A 17,707-nucleotide genomic window follows, 5' to 3' on the forward strand; every position below is an offset into this window, starting at 1 on the left:
TTCAAAAGCTACATACACATCAATTTGCTCTGAGTTTAAAATTAATACATTATATTTTCTTTCTTTTCTTTTGTCTTTTTTGCCATTTCTTGGGCCGCTCCTGCGGCATATGGAGGTTCCCAGGCTAGGGATGGAATTGGAGCTGTAGCCGCTGGCCAATGCCAGAGCCACAGCAATGCAGGATCTGAGCTGCGTCTGCAACCTACACCACAGCTCATGGTAATGCCAGATCCTTTACCCACTGAGCAAGGCCAAGGGTAGAACCCGAAACCTCATGGTTCTTAGTCGGATTCGTTAACCACTGAGCTACGACGGGAATTCCAGTACATTATATTTTCTTAGTTTTCCTTAAAAAGACTTTTGTTTTTTAAGTTGTGAAAACAATATATGCTTTTAGTTAAAAAAGAAAAGAAATTAAGCAAAATATAAGGAAAAAACTAAAATCACCTGTAATTTCACTTTGCAGATATAATTTGGGAGTTTTTTCCATCTTTTTTCTAACTACATTTTATATGCATAACTTCTTTCACAGTTCTGATGATAAATTTTCAGCTTTGCATTGCTTTTTCACTTAATTTTGTCTTGACTATTTCTCATATCATTAAAATGTCTTCCTATGAATAATTTTCACAGTTGTATGACATTCCATTGACTGGACGTTTACCTCCTTTCTGATGGACAAAGTTTCCAATCTTTCAGTGTTACAAATCATGCTTCATTATTTTTACATAAATATTTTTCCCATTTTTGATATATTAGATAGTTCTAAAAGTGGAACAAATCGAAGTATATATAAACATTTTTAAGTGTCTTGATACAGAATGTCAAATTTTATATAAGTAATGCTTCTTTCTAGTAAGCACTAGGAGTGTCTGCTGCTGCATTCACCAGGAGCAAGATAGCTAATTTAAACACAAACTTTCCTATTTTGACTGATAAAATGTTACATTATTAAAAAAAAAAAAAAAAAACCCGCTATATTTGGAGTTCCCGTCCTGGCTCAGTGGTTAACGAATCCGACTAAGAACCACGAGGTTGTGGGTTCGATCCCTGGCCTTGCTCAGTGGGTTAAGGATCCGGCGTTGCCGTGAGCCGTGGCGCAGGTGTAGGTTGCAGACGGGGCTTGGATCATTCATTGCTGTGGCTCTGGCGTAGGCCAGCAGCTGTAGCTCCTATTTGACCCCTAGCCTGGGAACTTCCATATGCTGCGGGAGCGGCCCAAGAAATGGCAAAAAGACAAAACAAAAAAACGCTATATTGAGTGCAAGAGACTGTATGTTTAATATAAAACTCTGGAAAATTAAAACTCTGGGTAACAGAAAGCAGATCAGTGATTGCCTGGGGAACTGGGGTGGGACAGCGGAAAGGAGCGATTATGGAGTTCCTGTTGTGGCTTAGTAGGTTAAGAACCCAGGAGTTCCCGTCGTGGCGCAGTGGTTAATGAATCTGACTAGGAACCATGAGGTTGTGGGTTCGATCCCTGCCCTTGCTCAGTGGGTTAAAGGATCTGGCGTTGCCATGAGCTGTGGTGTAGGTTGCAGACGCGGCTCGGATCCCCTGTTGCTGTGGCTCTGGCATAGGCTGGTGGCTACAGCTCCGATTGGACCCCTAGCCTGGGAACCTCCATATGCCGCAGGAGCGGCCCAAGAAATGGCAAAAAGACAAAAAACAAAACAAGCAAACAAAAAAACCCATCATAGTGTCTGTGAGGATTCAGGTTCAATCCCTTGCCTTGAGTATGATTAAGGATCTGGCATTGCTGCAAGCTGCAGTGTAGGTGGCAGATGAGGCTCAGATCCTGTGTTGCTGTGGTGTAGGCCAGCAGCTGCAGCTGGAGTTAGACCCCTAGCCTTGGAACTTCCATATACCATAGGTGTGGCCCTAAAAAGAAAAGGAAAAGAAAAAATAAAAAAAGAAGGAGGGATTACCAAGGGGCAAGAGGAAAATTTGGGGGGTGATGAATATGTTCACTATTTTGATTGTGCTTATGTTTTCATGGGTGCGTGCAAATGTCCAAATCACCAAATTGTACACTTTGAAAATGTGTGGATTATCATCTATCAATTACATCTCAATAAAGCTGTTTAAAATTTGTTTAAAAATTTGTTTTAATCTTATTTTAAAAAAAATTACCCATAAGTGTTCCTGCTGTAACACGGTGGGTTAAAAACCTGACTGCAGCGGGTAGCTCAGGTCACTGCTGGAGGCACCAGTTTGATATCCAGCCTTGTAAAATGGGTTAAAGGATATGGTGTTGCCACAGCTGTGGCATAGGTCACAGCTGTGGCTCGTATTCAGTCTCTGCCCTGGAAACTTCCATAAGCCACAGGTGTGGCCACAAACAAAAATTATCAGTGTGAATGTTTTTCATATTTTGGTTGAGTATCCACTACTGTGATTTTTTTTTTCCCCCCTGTTTTCTACTAATTTTTCTACCTAGGTCTTAGCAACTTTCTCTTGGATTTGTGAACTTTCTACATATTAAGAAAATTAAACTTTTAAAGTTCTCCAGGTATCTTTTCCCTATAACTTTTCTGTGACCACAGGCTTTAGTGAGAACTCATTTATTTATGCAAGATAATTTTAACCAAGAGGATGTACTGAAACACTACAAATCTCTAAACTACAGGATATTGTTAATCATCCCTTTACAAAACAAACAAATATCCTTTAATCAAAATTCATTTTAAGGAAATGAAGGAGTGTTACAACCAAAGCCTTCGGAATTGGCATGCGAAATATATTGCACATCTGCTTTGATGTTTTGGAGCTATGTTCTTAAGTTACTTACTTCTTAAGTGACATAGTAAACAGTGGAGACGGAGGACCTTTTTAAACAAAAACTACTCTGAGCGCTTGGCTAGGAGTCACTATGCTAACAATGGCGCACGCGGGAACTACCTTCCCTGACTTTGCTGGGCTCCTCCTTTGGCTTCTTCCACAGGAAACCAAAGGAGGGTAATACCAAGGGTGATCTCACGCTGGCATGACGTCAAGAACCCTTGACGTCAGAAGGCGGTTGCCACGGGGACCATTCGCCACCGACGGCAAAGTCGTGAAACCCCATCACCACACTCCATCTCCGTGTCGGCCCCTGCAGGGTCTAAGCTGCTAAAGAAGCTTTAACCTTAAGGGGGCCTCAGGGAGAGAGGAGTTGTACCGCTGCCGCCGACAGCCCCACCTCCGCGGCTCCGGGTCCCGGGTCTCGGGCCCGACCTGTGGAGGCGAGCGGCGGCCGCAGGAAGCGGGCGGAGGCGGCCGGCGACCAGCCCGGTTCTCCGTCGCTCCGTGCGGGGCTGGGAGAGGGGATCCGCCATATTGGAGCCGGAGCCGAAGGTACCTTGCAGCCGCCGCGCGAGGCAGGCGGAGGTGGCGGCCCTGGCCTGGATCTGGGAGGAGTCGGCTGCTCCGAGGCCCGCAAGGCTGGGGAGTGAATGAACGGCTCACGCTAGTCTCCTCCCCGCCCACTCTCTCCACTTTCCGCCGCCGGGACCCAGCCGCGAGGGGGCCGGAGTCGGCCGTGGCAGCGGCGGCGGCAGGATGTTCTCTAAGAAGCCGCACGGGGACGTGAAGAAGTCTACCCAGAAGGTGCTGGACACCAAGAAGGACGCCCTGACCCGTCTCAAGCACCTGCGCATCGTCATTGGTGAGGGGCGAGGGTTGGCGACGCCCGGAGGCCTGGGTTGCCCGGCCTTCTCTCCTGGGAACCCCTTGGGGATTCTCCCTCCAGCCCTGGCGCGATGCGGGAGTGGAGGGCGAGGCGTCGCCTCTGCAGAGACGTGGGAGGGCGGATAATTTGGGCAAGGGAATGCTTGGCAGTTGGCAAACACTAATCGCACTAAGACAGCTTTATCTCCTTTTGGGTTAATGCCTCGAACTGTTTTTAAGAAACACTTATTACTCAAACCTTAGGTCATTTTGGACTTTCGGGAGACTTGGGGTTGCGGATAATGGTGTTGATAGGGTATGTTTGTCACATGACTACTGCCATCCCCACCCAAGTGAAAAAAAAAATCTCTTAGACAATATAAACCTTAATCTTTCAAGTTTATTGGCCAAGGAGGGCCAGGAGGAAGCAGTTATACCTCTTTGGGAAGTGGGTGGTTCCCAAAAAGCTTGTGGGAAAGAACCCCGCCCTTGTTAGTGCACCTTGTTGGTAATTACGGCCATTTAGAGTCAGAACTATTATTAATCGTAGAAAACAAGGTAGTTTATATCGTCCTTTGCTTTACGAGAATTATATAAAATTTTCTTTTTAATTACAGTTTTCTTACTGGTTTGTTGCTTTCTGTTTTGCTGGCCGACCAAACTGCTCTTGAGTTGTGGATATAGTGTTAAACGAATTTTTGGGGTACTTGGTCATTTCGTGGGCTGATAAGGGCTGTAATAATACTTATGGAATATCTGGTCCAGTACTTGGATCTTTGTACATGAAACTTGAGGTGAAAAGGGAAGTTAGTTTGCCTGTGTTGATACAGAGAGTTAATAGCAGAACTGAGTTTAGAACCCAGATGCCTGAATCCTAGTTCAAAGTTTATCATCTCAAGCTCTCTTCCAAACGAATGCTTGTTTTGACAGGTGATGTTTATTCAGTGATATAAATTCCATATTCGAGGTGCATGCTTCTCTACTCTATTGTTTACTCATACCCACAGGACACCGCCAATAACACCTAGCATTTGTATGGTGCAAATTATATTTACAGAATGACTTCACATAAATTATAATTAATTCTCGCAATAACTCTAAAGGCAGGGAAATTATTATCCTTCAGTTTTTACAAATAAGAAAGCTGAAGTTTGGAAATATTAGTCATTCAGCTACTAGGAGACAGAGCCAGAACTGGAGCCCAGATTTCATGTCTCTAGTTTGTTTTTTACTCTTTCTCTGTTTATAGCAGAAAATCTATATCACAAGTAAATTGTGCTTATTCCTGTGGCATAGTAAGAAAGCAATTAAATCCAGTATAACGATGTAAAAAGATGTTTTTTCAAGAAAACATAAATCTAAATATCGAGATTGTGACCTTTTTATTTTTTTTCTACTTGAGAGTTAAGTCACTGAATAAAAAATTTGACGAGGAGACTGAGACAGACTGTTAATGTGTGGATGTAGGAGATTTACCACAGATAATGGCAGTTTGAAATTGAAGACTTAATGGAACTTGACACTACTTGGGACAAACTGAAGATGTGGTAATGGCAGAGCTGTTAGGTTGAGTTCCAGTAGAGTATTGACATTTCTTAAATTAACTGTTTTAGTTCTTTAATTATCGAGTGGTTCATATATACATCTTTGGTATAGAAGTTTTTTCCACCTTGGAGACATGGTCTAAATTATGTTTTAGCTATTTTGCAGGGGCTAGCTTCCTCAGTTTGAAAATAAAATTAAAAAAAAAGTTCTTTTGCTTTTTAGTAATTTATGGGTTAAAGAAATGGAGTATATATGGTATATAAACATTTAGAATAACCTTCATAGCCTTCAAGTGGAGGACTTTATGCTTTTGACATCCATACCAAGAGATTACTGCACTTTAGCAGCTTTAGAACAGAAGTTTTCAGCTAGGGACAATTTTGCTCCCCTGGGGACAATGAGATTATCTGGAGACACTTTTGGTTGTAACAGAACAAATGGGGGAGGTGCTACTGGCATATAATGGGTATATAATGGGTAGCAAGTACACTACCAAACATCTTAAAATGCATATAATGGGTAGCAAGTACACTACCAAACATCTTAAAATGCATAGGATAATCCCTCACAACAGTATTCTAGCCCCAGTTGACAATAGTGCTGAGGTAAACCTTGTCAAAATATTGGGAAAAAAAAAAGATGGACCTATACTTGGTTCTAATATATTAATTAATTGAGTAAAATATTCTGTATCTTTAAATGGTTGTTTTGTTTGAAATGATTAATATAATTCCTAAGAAAATGAATGGGAGAGAGTAGAATGACAATGAAAGATGTCTGAGAGGTCACCCATTTTACTAGTGGGAGAGCCACTTCAAATCCTTTTTGCAAGTTAAGTGCAGATTTTACAAAAAGTAACAGTATGAGGAAAGTAATTTGCAACATAATGAGGCATTGCCAGTTAAGAAAAGTTTTAATTTTTGCTTGGTTCCAGCTAAACTACATTTTTAACCTTTGAGCTGCCATTCACTCAGAATATTTATTGGAGTGCATCCAGATATGTGAGAACTAATTTAAACATCTGCTGTAAACCTTTGTCCTGGCATGTCTTCCCACTGAAGAACGATTCTAGCTGAATTTACATAACTTGACTCTTGAAGGATTTAGATTTAAGTGTGCTGTCTTTATTGGTTTTGATGTATGTTTGATTTATAGGAACTGGAAGTTAGAATTACTAAAAAAATGGAAATAAAGTCTTGTTTAAATCCTAAAGTGGCGACCTCTGCCACAGCGGCAGCAACACTCGATCCTTAACCCACTGGGGCAGGCCTGGTGTCAAACTGGTGCCTTCAGAGACAAGCCAGATCTTTAACTTACTGTGCTACAGTGGGAACTCCACCATCATTTGTTTTTTGATTGAAGGGCTTCCTTTAGTATTTCTGCAGTAATAATCTGCTGATCATAGATTTGTTGTACTTTCGTTTGCGTGAAAAAGTCTTAATTTTTCCTTCTTTTTTGAAAGATGTTTTGGTATTATTAGAATTCTAGGTTGGTGGCTTTTTTCCTTTGTCCATTAAAGAATTTACTCCACTGTCTTTGCTTGCATTGTTTCTGGTTAAGTCTGCTATCATTCTAATCTTACTCTGTATGTATCTGCTTTTTTTCTTCATCTTCTGACTGCTTTTAACATTTTTCTCTTCATGACTAGTTTTGAGTAATTTGATCAAGACGTGCCATGAAATAGTTTTCCTTTTTTTTTGTCTTTTTGCCTTTTCTAGCGATGCTCCTGTGGCATATGGAGGTTCCCAGGCTAGGGGTCTAATTGGAGCTGTAGCTGCTGGCCTACACCAGAGCCACAGCAACTCGGGATCCAAGCCACATCTGCAACCTACACCACAGCTCACGCCAACGCCAGATCCTTAACCCACTGAGCAAGGGCAGGGATCGAATCCTCAACCTCATGGTTCCTATTCAGATTCATTAACCATTGCACCACTACGGGAACTCCGAAATAGTTTTCTTAATATTTCTTGTGATGAGGGTCATTGACATTCTTATATTTGTGGGTTTATAAAGATTTTGTGAGGGAGAGCCCGTTGTGGCTCAGTGATTAACGAACCCTGCTAGTAACCATGAGGTTGCGGGTTCGATCCCTGGCCTTGCTCAGTGGGTTAAGGATCCGGTGTTGCCGTGAGCTGTGGTGTAGGTCGCAGATGAGGCTCAGATCCCGAGTGGCTGTGGCTCTGGTGTAGGCCAGAGGCTACAGCTCCGATTGGACCCCTAGCCTGGTGAACCTCCATGTGTGCCCTAAAAAGACAAAAAAAATAAAGATTTTGTGAAGTTTGTGAAGTTTTTCACTGTTTTTCCCTAAACTTATTTCTCCCCTCCCTTCTTTTTTGAATTCCCTTTGATGGCATATTAATAAGTAATAATATTAGATTAATATATTATGAAGTATTTTAGGATATTGTAAGTTCTCATAGCTTTTTGAAAAGAACTGATATCAATTCTTTTCATTTTTTATAGATTCTTTTTCTATATTCCAGCTTTTAGGAACATGCACTGTTCCCTATATTATGTGAGCATCTGTATTGTTCTCTCAAATTCTTTCACATAGTTCTTTTTCTTGTCTTGGGAAGTTTCCTTGCAAGTATTTATGATTGTACTAAAAGGGAACCCTCTCCATTCTTCTAGATTCCCACTGTGTGCAGCTCTCTCCTCTTTGGTGCTCTGCTCTGAGGACTCTAGTTATCTTGTTTTCCTTGGACAGTCAGCTCATTTTCTCAACTCCTGGATTACATTGACTGCCTGGATTCCCTTTCCTCTTACCATAGCCTGGAAACTCTTAAGTTAGTAAATTGGAGCAGTCCAAGGTGTATACCACATTTATTTGCCATCTGTCAGGAATTACTTTCCTTATCTGACATCTGTCCTTGCTTGAAACAAAAGAAAAACACTCCCCCCCCCCCCCCGAAAACAGCCATTTTCAAGATGTTGAACATCAGATGCCAATAATAAGACATTCTTTTAAATGAATGAGACTGAAAATTGGCTTAATACAAAGCAACTTGGCCCCATTTTTACTTTTAATATTTAATGAAATTTATGATCAGTTGATTATTGGTTCTATCTGTGAAAAATAGCTGTTTGCCAATCAGAATATATTAATGTTTTCAAAAAGAAAATCAGATTAAAGTACCTTAAATCAGAAAAATAAACTAGTGCTCACTAGGTATAAAAGGTAATGTATAAAGACAGAAACAGGTACTATATATTCATTAAGTAGATAACTTGAAAATGGTATAGATTAACTTGGGACAGATATGCCTGGAAATCTGAAAATGTGTAGGAGTCATTGTGAACTGCCTGTAAAATAATCTAACTTAATATGAAAAAAATATATATATATATTTTTTGTCTTTTTGCTATTTCTTTGGGCCACTCCTGCAGCATATGGAGGTTCCCAGGCTAGGGGTCGAATCGAAGCTGTAGCCACCGGCCTATGCCAGAGCCACAGCAACGCGGGATCTGAGCCGCGTCTGCAACCTACACCACAGCTCACGGCAATGCCGGATCGTTAACCCACTGAGCAAGGGCAGGGACTGAACCCGCAACCTCATGGTTCCTAGTCGGATTCGTTAAACACTGTGCCACGATGGGAACTCCCTGAAAAAATATTTTTAAGGATTTGATAGGCAAATCCAAAATTAATAAGGAACGTTACCAAGTAATCCTACATACGTGGCATTGAACACTATTGTATTCTTTAATTTGTATAAACTCTTTGTATTTATTTTTTAAAGTATAGTTTATTTACAGTGTTGTGCCAATTTCTGCTGTACAGCAAAGTGACCCAGTTATATGTATATGTACATTCCCTATTTTATATTATCTTCTATCATGGTCTATCCTAAGAGACTGGATATAGTTCCCTGTGCTATGCAGTAGGACCTCCTTGCTATCCATTCTAAATGTAGTAGTTTGCATCTACTAACCCTAAACTCACAGTCCATCCTACTCCCTTCCTCTGCCCCCTTGGCAATCACAAATCTGTTCTCCATGTTTCTGAGTCTATTTCTGTTTTGTAGATATGTTCATTTGTGTCGTATATTAGATTCCAGATATAAGTGATATCATATAGTATTTGTCTTTCTCTTTCAGCTTACTTCACTTGGTATGAGAATCTCTAGTTCCATCCATGTTGCTGCAAATGGCATTATTGGTGTTCTTTTTTTATGGCTGAATAATATTTCATTGTGTATATGTACCACATCTTCTTAATCCATTCATCTGTCAGTAGACTTTTAGGTTGTTTCCATATCTTGGCTATTGTGACTAGGTGCTGCAGTGAACATAGGGGTGCATATATCATTTTAAATGAAAGTTTTGTCTGGATAGATACCCTGGATTGGTATTGCCGGATCATATGGTAGTTCTATACTGAGTTTTCTGAGGAACCTCCATACTGTTTTCTATAGTGGTTGTACCAGTTTACATTCCCACCAACAGTGTAGGAAGGTTCCCTTTTCTCCATACCCCCTCCAGCATTTGTTATTAGTAGATTTATTAGTGATAGCCATTCTGATGGTGTGAGGTGGTACCTCATTGTAGTTTTGATTTGCGTTTCTCCAGTAATTAGTGATGAGCAGTTTTTTCATGTGCCTACTGGCCATCCATATGTCTTCTTTGGAGAAATGTCTATTTAGGTCTTATGCCCATTTTTTGATTGGGTTGTTTGTTTCATTGTTGTTGAATTCTATGAATTGTTGGTATATTTTGGAGATGAAGCCCTTGTCAGGTACATAGTTTGCAACTATTTTCTCCCATTCCCTAGGTTGTCTTTCTGTTTTTTTAATGGTTTCCTTTGCTGTGTAATTGCTTTAAGTTTGATTAGGTCCCATTTATTTTTATTTTTATTTCTGTTGCCTTGGGAAAATGACTGAATAAAACATTTGTGTAGTTTTTGTAAGAGAATGTTTGCCTGTGTTCTCTTTTAGGAATTTTATAGTGTTACATCTTAATATTTAAGTCTCTAAGCCATTTTGAGTTTATTATGTGCATGGTGTGAGGGTGTGTTCTGTTTTCATTGAATTGCATGCAGCTGTCTAGTTTTCTCAGCACCACTTGCTGCAGAGACTGTCTTTTCCCCATTTTATATTCTTTCCTTGTTTGTCAAAGATTAATTGACCATAAGAGTCTGGATTTATTTCTGGGCTCTATTCTGATCCATTGATCCATATGACTGTTTTTGTCCCAATACCATACTATCTGGATTACTGTAGCTTTGTAATATAGTATGAAGTCTGGGAGAATTATGCCTCCTGTTTTGTTTTTTTTTTCGCTCAGGATTGCTTTGGCAATTCTGGGTCTTTTATGGTGCTATGTAACTTTTTTTTTAGGGCTACACCATGGCATATGGAAGTTTGTGGGCTAGGAGTCAAATCGGAGCTGTAACTGCCAGCCTTACACCACAGTCACAGCAATATGGGATCCTTAACCCACTGAGTGAGGCCAGGGATTGAACAGGCATCCTCATGGACACCAGTCAGATATATTACTGCTGAGCTACGATGGCAACTCCCATAGAAATTTTTGAATTATTTTAGTTCTGTGAAAAATGTCATGGGTAATTTGGTAGGAATCTCATTACATCTGTAGATTGTTTTGGGTAGTATGGCCATTTTAACAGTATTAATTCTTCCAATCCAGGAGCATGGGATATCTTTCCATTTCTTAGAATTCTCTTTAATTTCCTTTATTAAAGTTTTATAATTCTCAGCATATAAGTCTTTCACCTCCTTGGTCAGGCTTATTCCTAGGTATTAAATTTTTTTGGTGTTTTTTTATATTCCTTTTCTAATATTTTATTGTTAGTATACAAAAATGTAATTGATTTTTGAATTTTCATCTTGTATCTTGTTTCTTTGCTGAATTTGTCAGTTTGAGTAGATTTTGTTTGGAGTCCTTAGGATTTTTTATGTATAGTATCATGTCATCTGCATATAGTCAAAATTTTACCTCTTCTCTTCCCATTTGGATACCTTTTGTTTATTTTTTGTCTGATTGCTGTGGCTAGGACTTGCAGTACTCTGTTGAATAAAAGTGGTAAGGGTGGGGATCCTTATTTTGTTCCAGATTTTAGTGGGAAGGCTTTCAGCTTTTCTCCATTGAGTATTGGCTATGGGTTTGTCATGTATGGCTTTTATTATGTTAAGGTATAATCCCTCTATATCCACTTGGTAAGAGGTTTTTATTATGAATGGATGTTGAATTTTGTCAAGTGCTTTTTCTGCATCTATTGAAATGATCATGTAGTTTTTGACTTTTGTTAATGTGGTAAATGACATTGATTTGTGTATGTTAAACCATCTTTGTGCACTTGAGATGGATCATGCTTGGTCATGGTGTATTTTTTTTTTTTTTTTTAACGTGTTGGGTTTAGTTGGCCAAAATTTTGTTTTAAAATTTTTGCATCTACATTCATCAAAGATATTGGCCTATAATTTTCTTTTTTGGTAGTATTGTTGTCTGGTTTTGGTATTAGGGTGATGGTGGCTTCATAGAATGTCTTTCAGAGTGTTCCTTCTTCTGTCTTTGGGAAAAATTTATAAAGGATTGGTAAGTTCTCCTTTGTATGTTTGGTAGAATTTGCCTGTGAAGCTCTCTGGTCCTAGACTTTTGTTTGTAGGGAGTGTTTTTTTTTTCCCATTACATATTCAATTTCATTTCTAGTGATTGGTCTGTTCACATGATCTATTTCTTCTTGATTCAGTTTTGGTAGGCTATATGTTTCCAGAAAGTTGTTCATTTCTTCCAAGTTGTCAAATTTGTTAGCATGTAATTGTTCATAGTATTCTCTTATATCCATTGATATTTCTCTCTCTCTCTCTTTTTTTTTTTTTTTGGTCTTTTTGCCTTTTCTAGGGCCTCACTAGCAGCATATGGAGGTTCCCAGGCTAGGGGTCCAAATGGAGCTGTAGCCGCCAGCCTACGCCAGAGCCACAGCAACTTGGGATCTGAGCTGCATCTGCAACCTACACCACAGCTCACGGCAACGCCAGATCCTTAACCCACTGAGTGAGGCCAGGGATTGAACCCGCAACCTCATGGTTCCTAGTTGGATTTGTTAACCACTGAGCCATGACGGGAACTCCAAGATTTTTCCTTTTGAGATTAAGAAATTAATTTCTCCTTAAATAAACAAAATTTATCTTGTTTATTTGGTTTTCCTCTCTCTTCTTGGTGAGTCTGGCCAGAGGTTTGTCAATTTTGCTTACCCTTTCAAAGAACCAGCTCTTGGTTTATTGACTTTTTCTATTGTTTTCTTTTATCTCTATTTTATTGATTTCCTCTCTGATCTTTATGATTTCCTTCTGCTGACTTCAGGCTTTATTTGTTCTTCTTTTTCTAATTCTTTTAAGTGGTAGTTTAGGTTGTTGATGTGAGTTTTTTTTGGTTTTTTGAGGAGGGCCTGTATCACTTTGAACATCCCTCTAAGAACTGCTTTTGCATCATCACGTAGACTTTTGTATGGTTGTGTTTTCATTGTCATTTGTCTCAAGGTATTTTTTAATTTCCTCATTTACCCATTGGTTTTTTTGGTAGCGTGTTGTTTAGTCTCCATGGAGTCAATTTTTTCTCATTTCTTTTCCTTTGGTTGATTTCTTCTCTTTTTTTTGTGTTTTTAAGGCCGTACCCATGGCACATGGAGGTTCCCAGGTTAGGGGTCAAATGGGAACTCTAGCTGCCAGCTATGCCACAGCCACAGCAATGCTAGATCCAAGCCACATCTGTGACCTAAACCATAGCTCATGGCAACACTGGATACTTAACCCTTTGAGTGAGGCTAGGGATTGAACCTGCATCCTCGTGGATACTCTCAGATTTGTTTGACAGGAACTCCCTCCTTTGGTTGATTTCTAATTTCATACCATTGTAGTCAGAGAACATACTTGTAATTTCTGTACTCTTAAATTTGTGGTCAATCTTAGAGAATGTTCTGTGTGCATTTGAAGAGAATGTATATTCTTGTTTTTGGATGTAATGCCCTGAAAGTATCAATTAAGTGTGTTCTGTTGTATCATGTAGAATCTCTGTTGCCTTACTGATTTTCTGTCTAGAAGATCTGTCTTTTGATATGAGTGGGATGTTAAAATCTCTTACTGTTATTGTATTCTCATCAATTTCTCCTTTTATGTTTATTAGTATTTGTTATATGTATTCAGGTGCTCCTGTTTCAGGGGCATTTATGTTGATGGGTGTAATATCCACTTCTTTAATTGATCCTTGAGTCGTTAAATAGTACCCTACTTTATCTTTGTTTCTGGCCTTTGTTTTAAAAAGTCTGTTTTGTCTGGTAAATGAGTATTGTGACTCCTGCTTTCCTGTCATTTCCATTTATGTGAAATATCTTTTTCTGTAACATCACTTTCAATTTATATGTATCCTTTGTCCTAAGTTAGCTCTCTTGTAGGTAGCATATTGTAGGCTCTTTTTTTTTTTTTTTTAATCAGTCTAGCACTCTCTTTTCATTGAAGCATTCGGGCCATTGACCTTTAAGGTAATTATTGATAAATATGTATTTATTGCCATTTTAAGCCTTGTTTTCCAGTTGATTCTGTGTTATCCATTGTTCCTTTCTTTTTCTTTTCTTTTTTTGGTTTGATGCTTTCCTTTTATTTTTCTTGTGTTCTCTTTTTGGTTTTTTTGAATATATTGCTTGGTTTTGCTTTGTGGTTGCCCTATTTTTCAAGTATGTTTACTGTTTACTATGTCTGCTTCCTTGAGACTGATAGTCATATAAGCTCAAGCAGATTCTAAAAAAGAGTTTAGATTTTTCTTCTTTCCTTCACCACAGTTTATGATTTTGATGTCCTTTTTTACATCTTCATTTTATCCTTTTGTTATTCTTTGTGTTCTCTTTTTTCACAAAATAGTTTTTGTTTTTGATCTGTATACTGGCTTATTTAAGTGATTATTTTCCAACTGGGATTTCCTTCATCTTTTATCTTCTCTCAAATTTAGAAGAAACCTTTCAATATTTCTTTTAGAATGGGTTTATTGCTGTATTCTTTTAGTTTGAGAAATTCTTTATTTCTCCTATTTTAAATGATAGTCTTGCTGGGTGGAGTATTCTAGGTTGCATATTTTTCCCTTTTAAAACTTTGAATGTATCTTGCCACTGTCTTCTAGCCTGTAGCATTTCTGTAGATATATCAGCTGATAGCCTTATGGAGGTTCCCTTGTAATTACCTCTTTGTTTTTCTCTTGCTGTCTTCAGAATCCTCTCCTTATCTTTAATCTTTGCCATTTTTACCATAATATGCCTTGGTATAGGTCTGTTTGGGTTCAACTTGTTTGGGGCCCTCTGTGCCTCCTGTATCTGGATATCTGTTTCCTTTTTTAGACTTGGAAAGTTTTCAGCCATAATTTTTTCCAATATATTTTCAATCCCTCCCCCCTTTTTTCTCCACCAGAATCCCTGTTATGCATAGATTGGCCTTCTTTATATCATCCCGTAGAGTTCTTACGTTGCTTTCACTTTTTTCCCCCTTTTTTTTAGGAGCTGCACCTGCAGCATTCAGAAGTTCCCAGGCTGGGGGTCGAATTGGAGCTGCAGCTGTTGACCTGTGCCACAGCCACAGCCATGCCAGATTTGAGCCACATCTGAGACCTACACCGCAGCTTGTGGCAGTGCTGGATCCTTAACCCACCGAGCAAGGCCAGGGATCTCAGTATCTCATGGATACTGGTCAGGCTCTTAACCTGCTGAGCCACAATGGGAACTCCTTTCACTTTTTAAATTTGATTTTCTGTATGCTGTCCTGATTGGGTGATTTCTGTTATTCTATCTTGCCCGTCACTTATTTGTTCTGCTGTTCAATGCCTTTAACTGAGCTTTTGCCTCTGCAAATGAATTTTCTAATTTTTCTTGGTTCCTTCTTATAGTTTCTAGTTCCTCTTTAAAGCAACCTGCATTAATGTTGATATTCATTCTTAATTTCTTCAGTATTTTCATTACCTCCTTTTTGAACTCCATGTCTGTTAGATTTCAGAGGTCTGTTTCATTGTTTGCTCCTTCAGTAGAAATCTCCTATTAACTGGAAATGGTTCTAGTGCTTCTTTATTTTGCTTACATTTTTCTTATTCTGTGAGCTCAGGGAAAACAGTTATCTATTGTAGTCTTGGAGGGCTATTTGTATTTGGTAGTGTCCCTTGGTAGCTTTTGAGTGTTTACTGCCTTTTTGGTGTGAAGGCTGCTTTTGGTTTGTATGCTTGCTGTCTTCTTTTCTCAGTGTGTGCAGTCCATTTTCCCTGATGTTGGGGGGTGAAGGTGTTTAGCCTGTGGTTGCTTCCAGGAAGATGGGGGCAGTGGGCATTGCAGCATCTTTGTGCTGGGCTCTTGACAGTGGCGAGGTCTCATGGGCAGTTCGGGGCAACAGGATGCTCCTGGTTGCAGGGCTCTTGGCAGTGGCACTGACCCTCAGGGAGGTGGAGGCTGTCCCAAGAATCTTTGGCAGTGGCAACAGTGGGGCATGTGTGTTCCCAGGGAGGTGAGGACAGTGGGTGGCGCTCGGACACAGGACTCTCCTTGGGAGTAACCCCTAGGGCCAAAGGTGATGAGTATTCACAGAACCCTTAATAGTGGTAGGCCGTGCCCACTACTAGAGTTCGAGATGGCTGCAACAGTTTGCACCTTTCCTTGTCACCTGTGCAAGAGGTCCCGCCCTGCTGCCTGATAGCTCCCATGTGTGCAGAGAAAGAAGTTCCTGTGGCCATCCCTCCCCTCCTCTTCTTGCTTTCCCCAAAAATGGTGCCTTGCTTCTCCTGCAGGCCCAGACCTTCTCCCCTGCTTCCTTGGCTACAGGGCACTACTCCCTGGGCCCCTCAGGCTGCGTCCACACAGCCATCCCTAATCCTCTCCCAAGAACTGACCTTCCTATCCAAATCTCATCACTCAGCCCTTGCTGGAGTGTCTCAGGCTGTAGTGCACTGGGTGGTGGAATCAATTGTCTTGTGGCTCTTTCTCTGCTTTGGTCTTCTCAAACTGGCTGCTGAGCTTTTTTCTGAGACTTTGATGCTCCCTTTCTGTTCTGGCTGATCTCCCCATCATTTAGGTGGCAGTGAGAATTCCTTTCCTTTTTCACCACTGCCTCTGAGGAGTGATGGTCTCAACCTGATTCCTTTTTATCCCTCCTTTTCTCTCTATCTCTTTTTTTTCCCAGTTATGTGGAAGGTTTACCTTTTTTTTTTTTTTTTTTGGAAGTCTGAGGTCCTCTGCCACCATTCCGTAGATGTTCTGTGCAAATCGTTCTATGTGTAGGTAGTTTTTTTTTTTTAATTGTTTGTGGGAGAAGGTGAGTGCCACGTCCTACTCCTCTGGCATCTTGATCCAGCCTCTAATTTATATTCTTTAATTTGACTCCTGTTTTGACAAATTAATTTGAGTTCATTGAAATGTTTTATCTTTATGTATTTGTGAAGAAATGATTTTTTGAGTGGATTATTTACCTAAAGAATGTTATTGATTAATTTTCTTAGTAAAACAAGCTGTTTGAAAGTGCTGTAAGCTGTCTTTGTTTTTTTTTTTTGTTTGTTTGTTTTTTGTCTTTTTTAGGGCCGCACTCATGGCATATGGAGGTCCCAGGCTAGGGGTCTGTCTAATCGGAGCTGTTGCTGCCGGCCTATGCCAGAGCCATAGCAACACCAGATCCCAGCTGCGTCTGCGATCTATACCACAGCTCACGGCAACGCTGGATACTTAACTCACTGATCGAGGCCAGGGATCGAACCCACAACCTCATGGTTCCTAGTTGGATTTGTTTCCGCTGAGCCACAATGGGAAATCCTGTGAGCCATCTTTGCATTATCATTTCTTTTACTAAGGATATTCCTCCAAAGTATTTTGCATGGTTTATAGGACTGAATAAAATGTGGCTAGAATAATTAGTGATAAAACAAACAATTCACTAGACATTCATTAGGTTCTAGAGATGAGCTGATTATAGCTATAGAGCATTGAATTTGGTTCCTAGATTTCCTGGCAGCTAAAGTGAAAAGAGAAACATGTTGGGTTACACGTTTTCAGTGTTGGGTTACATTTTCCTAGAAAAGAAAGCATACTGGGTTGTTTTTTGTTTTGGTTAAAACATTTTTTTTTTCTGCATTCTAAATTCAATCACAGTTTGTGTGTATATGTTTCTATGTATATATAATTGTCTAATGTTTCTTCTTTTAGAAGGATCATGTGGTAGAAATAGACTTTGGAGAAAATAGAAAAATAGGCAATTAGTATGTTTGTTAGATTTGTTTTTTCTAATAACAAATGTCTACACAATCTAAATTTTTTTTTTCTTTTTGTATAAATGGTATCATCATCCTCAGGTTACTAAGATATGAAACTTTCATTTTTGACAGTGTGTTTTATCTTTGTCACATTGCCTTTAACTTCTTGTTACCTCTCTTTGGTACTTTACATTTTAGTAATATTGTACCAGAAATCACATTCTCTGATGTCTGTGCTTTTGCTAATATTTCTCCTATTAAAACCTATTAAGAAGGAATTGGGCAGGGG

General features: G+C 39.6%; 1 protein-coding gene across 5 annotated transcripts in view; it reads left to right on the plus strand.

The window, feature by feature from the left end:
* Nucleotides 1-3,068: 3,068 nt before the first annotated feature.
* Nucleotides 3,069-17,707, plus strand: part of RALGAPA1 (Ral GTPase activating protein catalytic subunit alpha 1) — a 230,371-nt gene continuing 215,732 nt past the window's right edge. For all 5 annotated transcript variants that reach the window (XM_047797747.1, XM_047797742.1, XM_047797745.1 and 2 more), the window contains exon 1: nt 3,069-3,646. In XM_047797747.1, coding sequence (XP_047653703.1) covers nt 3,541-3,646 — 106 coding nt within the window. In that variant the 5' untranslated portion in view covers nt 3,069-3,540. The remainder of the gene's footprint in view (nt 3,647-17,707) is intronic.

Source organism: Phacochoerus africanus, chromosome 9, assembly GCF_016906955.1.
Source record: "Phacochoerus africanus isolate WHEZ1 chromosome 9, ROS_Pafr_v1, whole genome shotgun sequence".
Classification (NCBI taxonomy): Eukaryota; Metazoa; Chordata; class Mammalia; order Artiodactyla; family Suidae; genus Phacochoerus; species Phacochoerus africanus.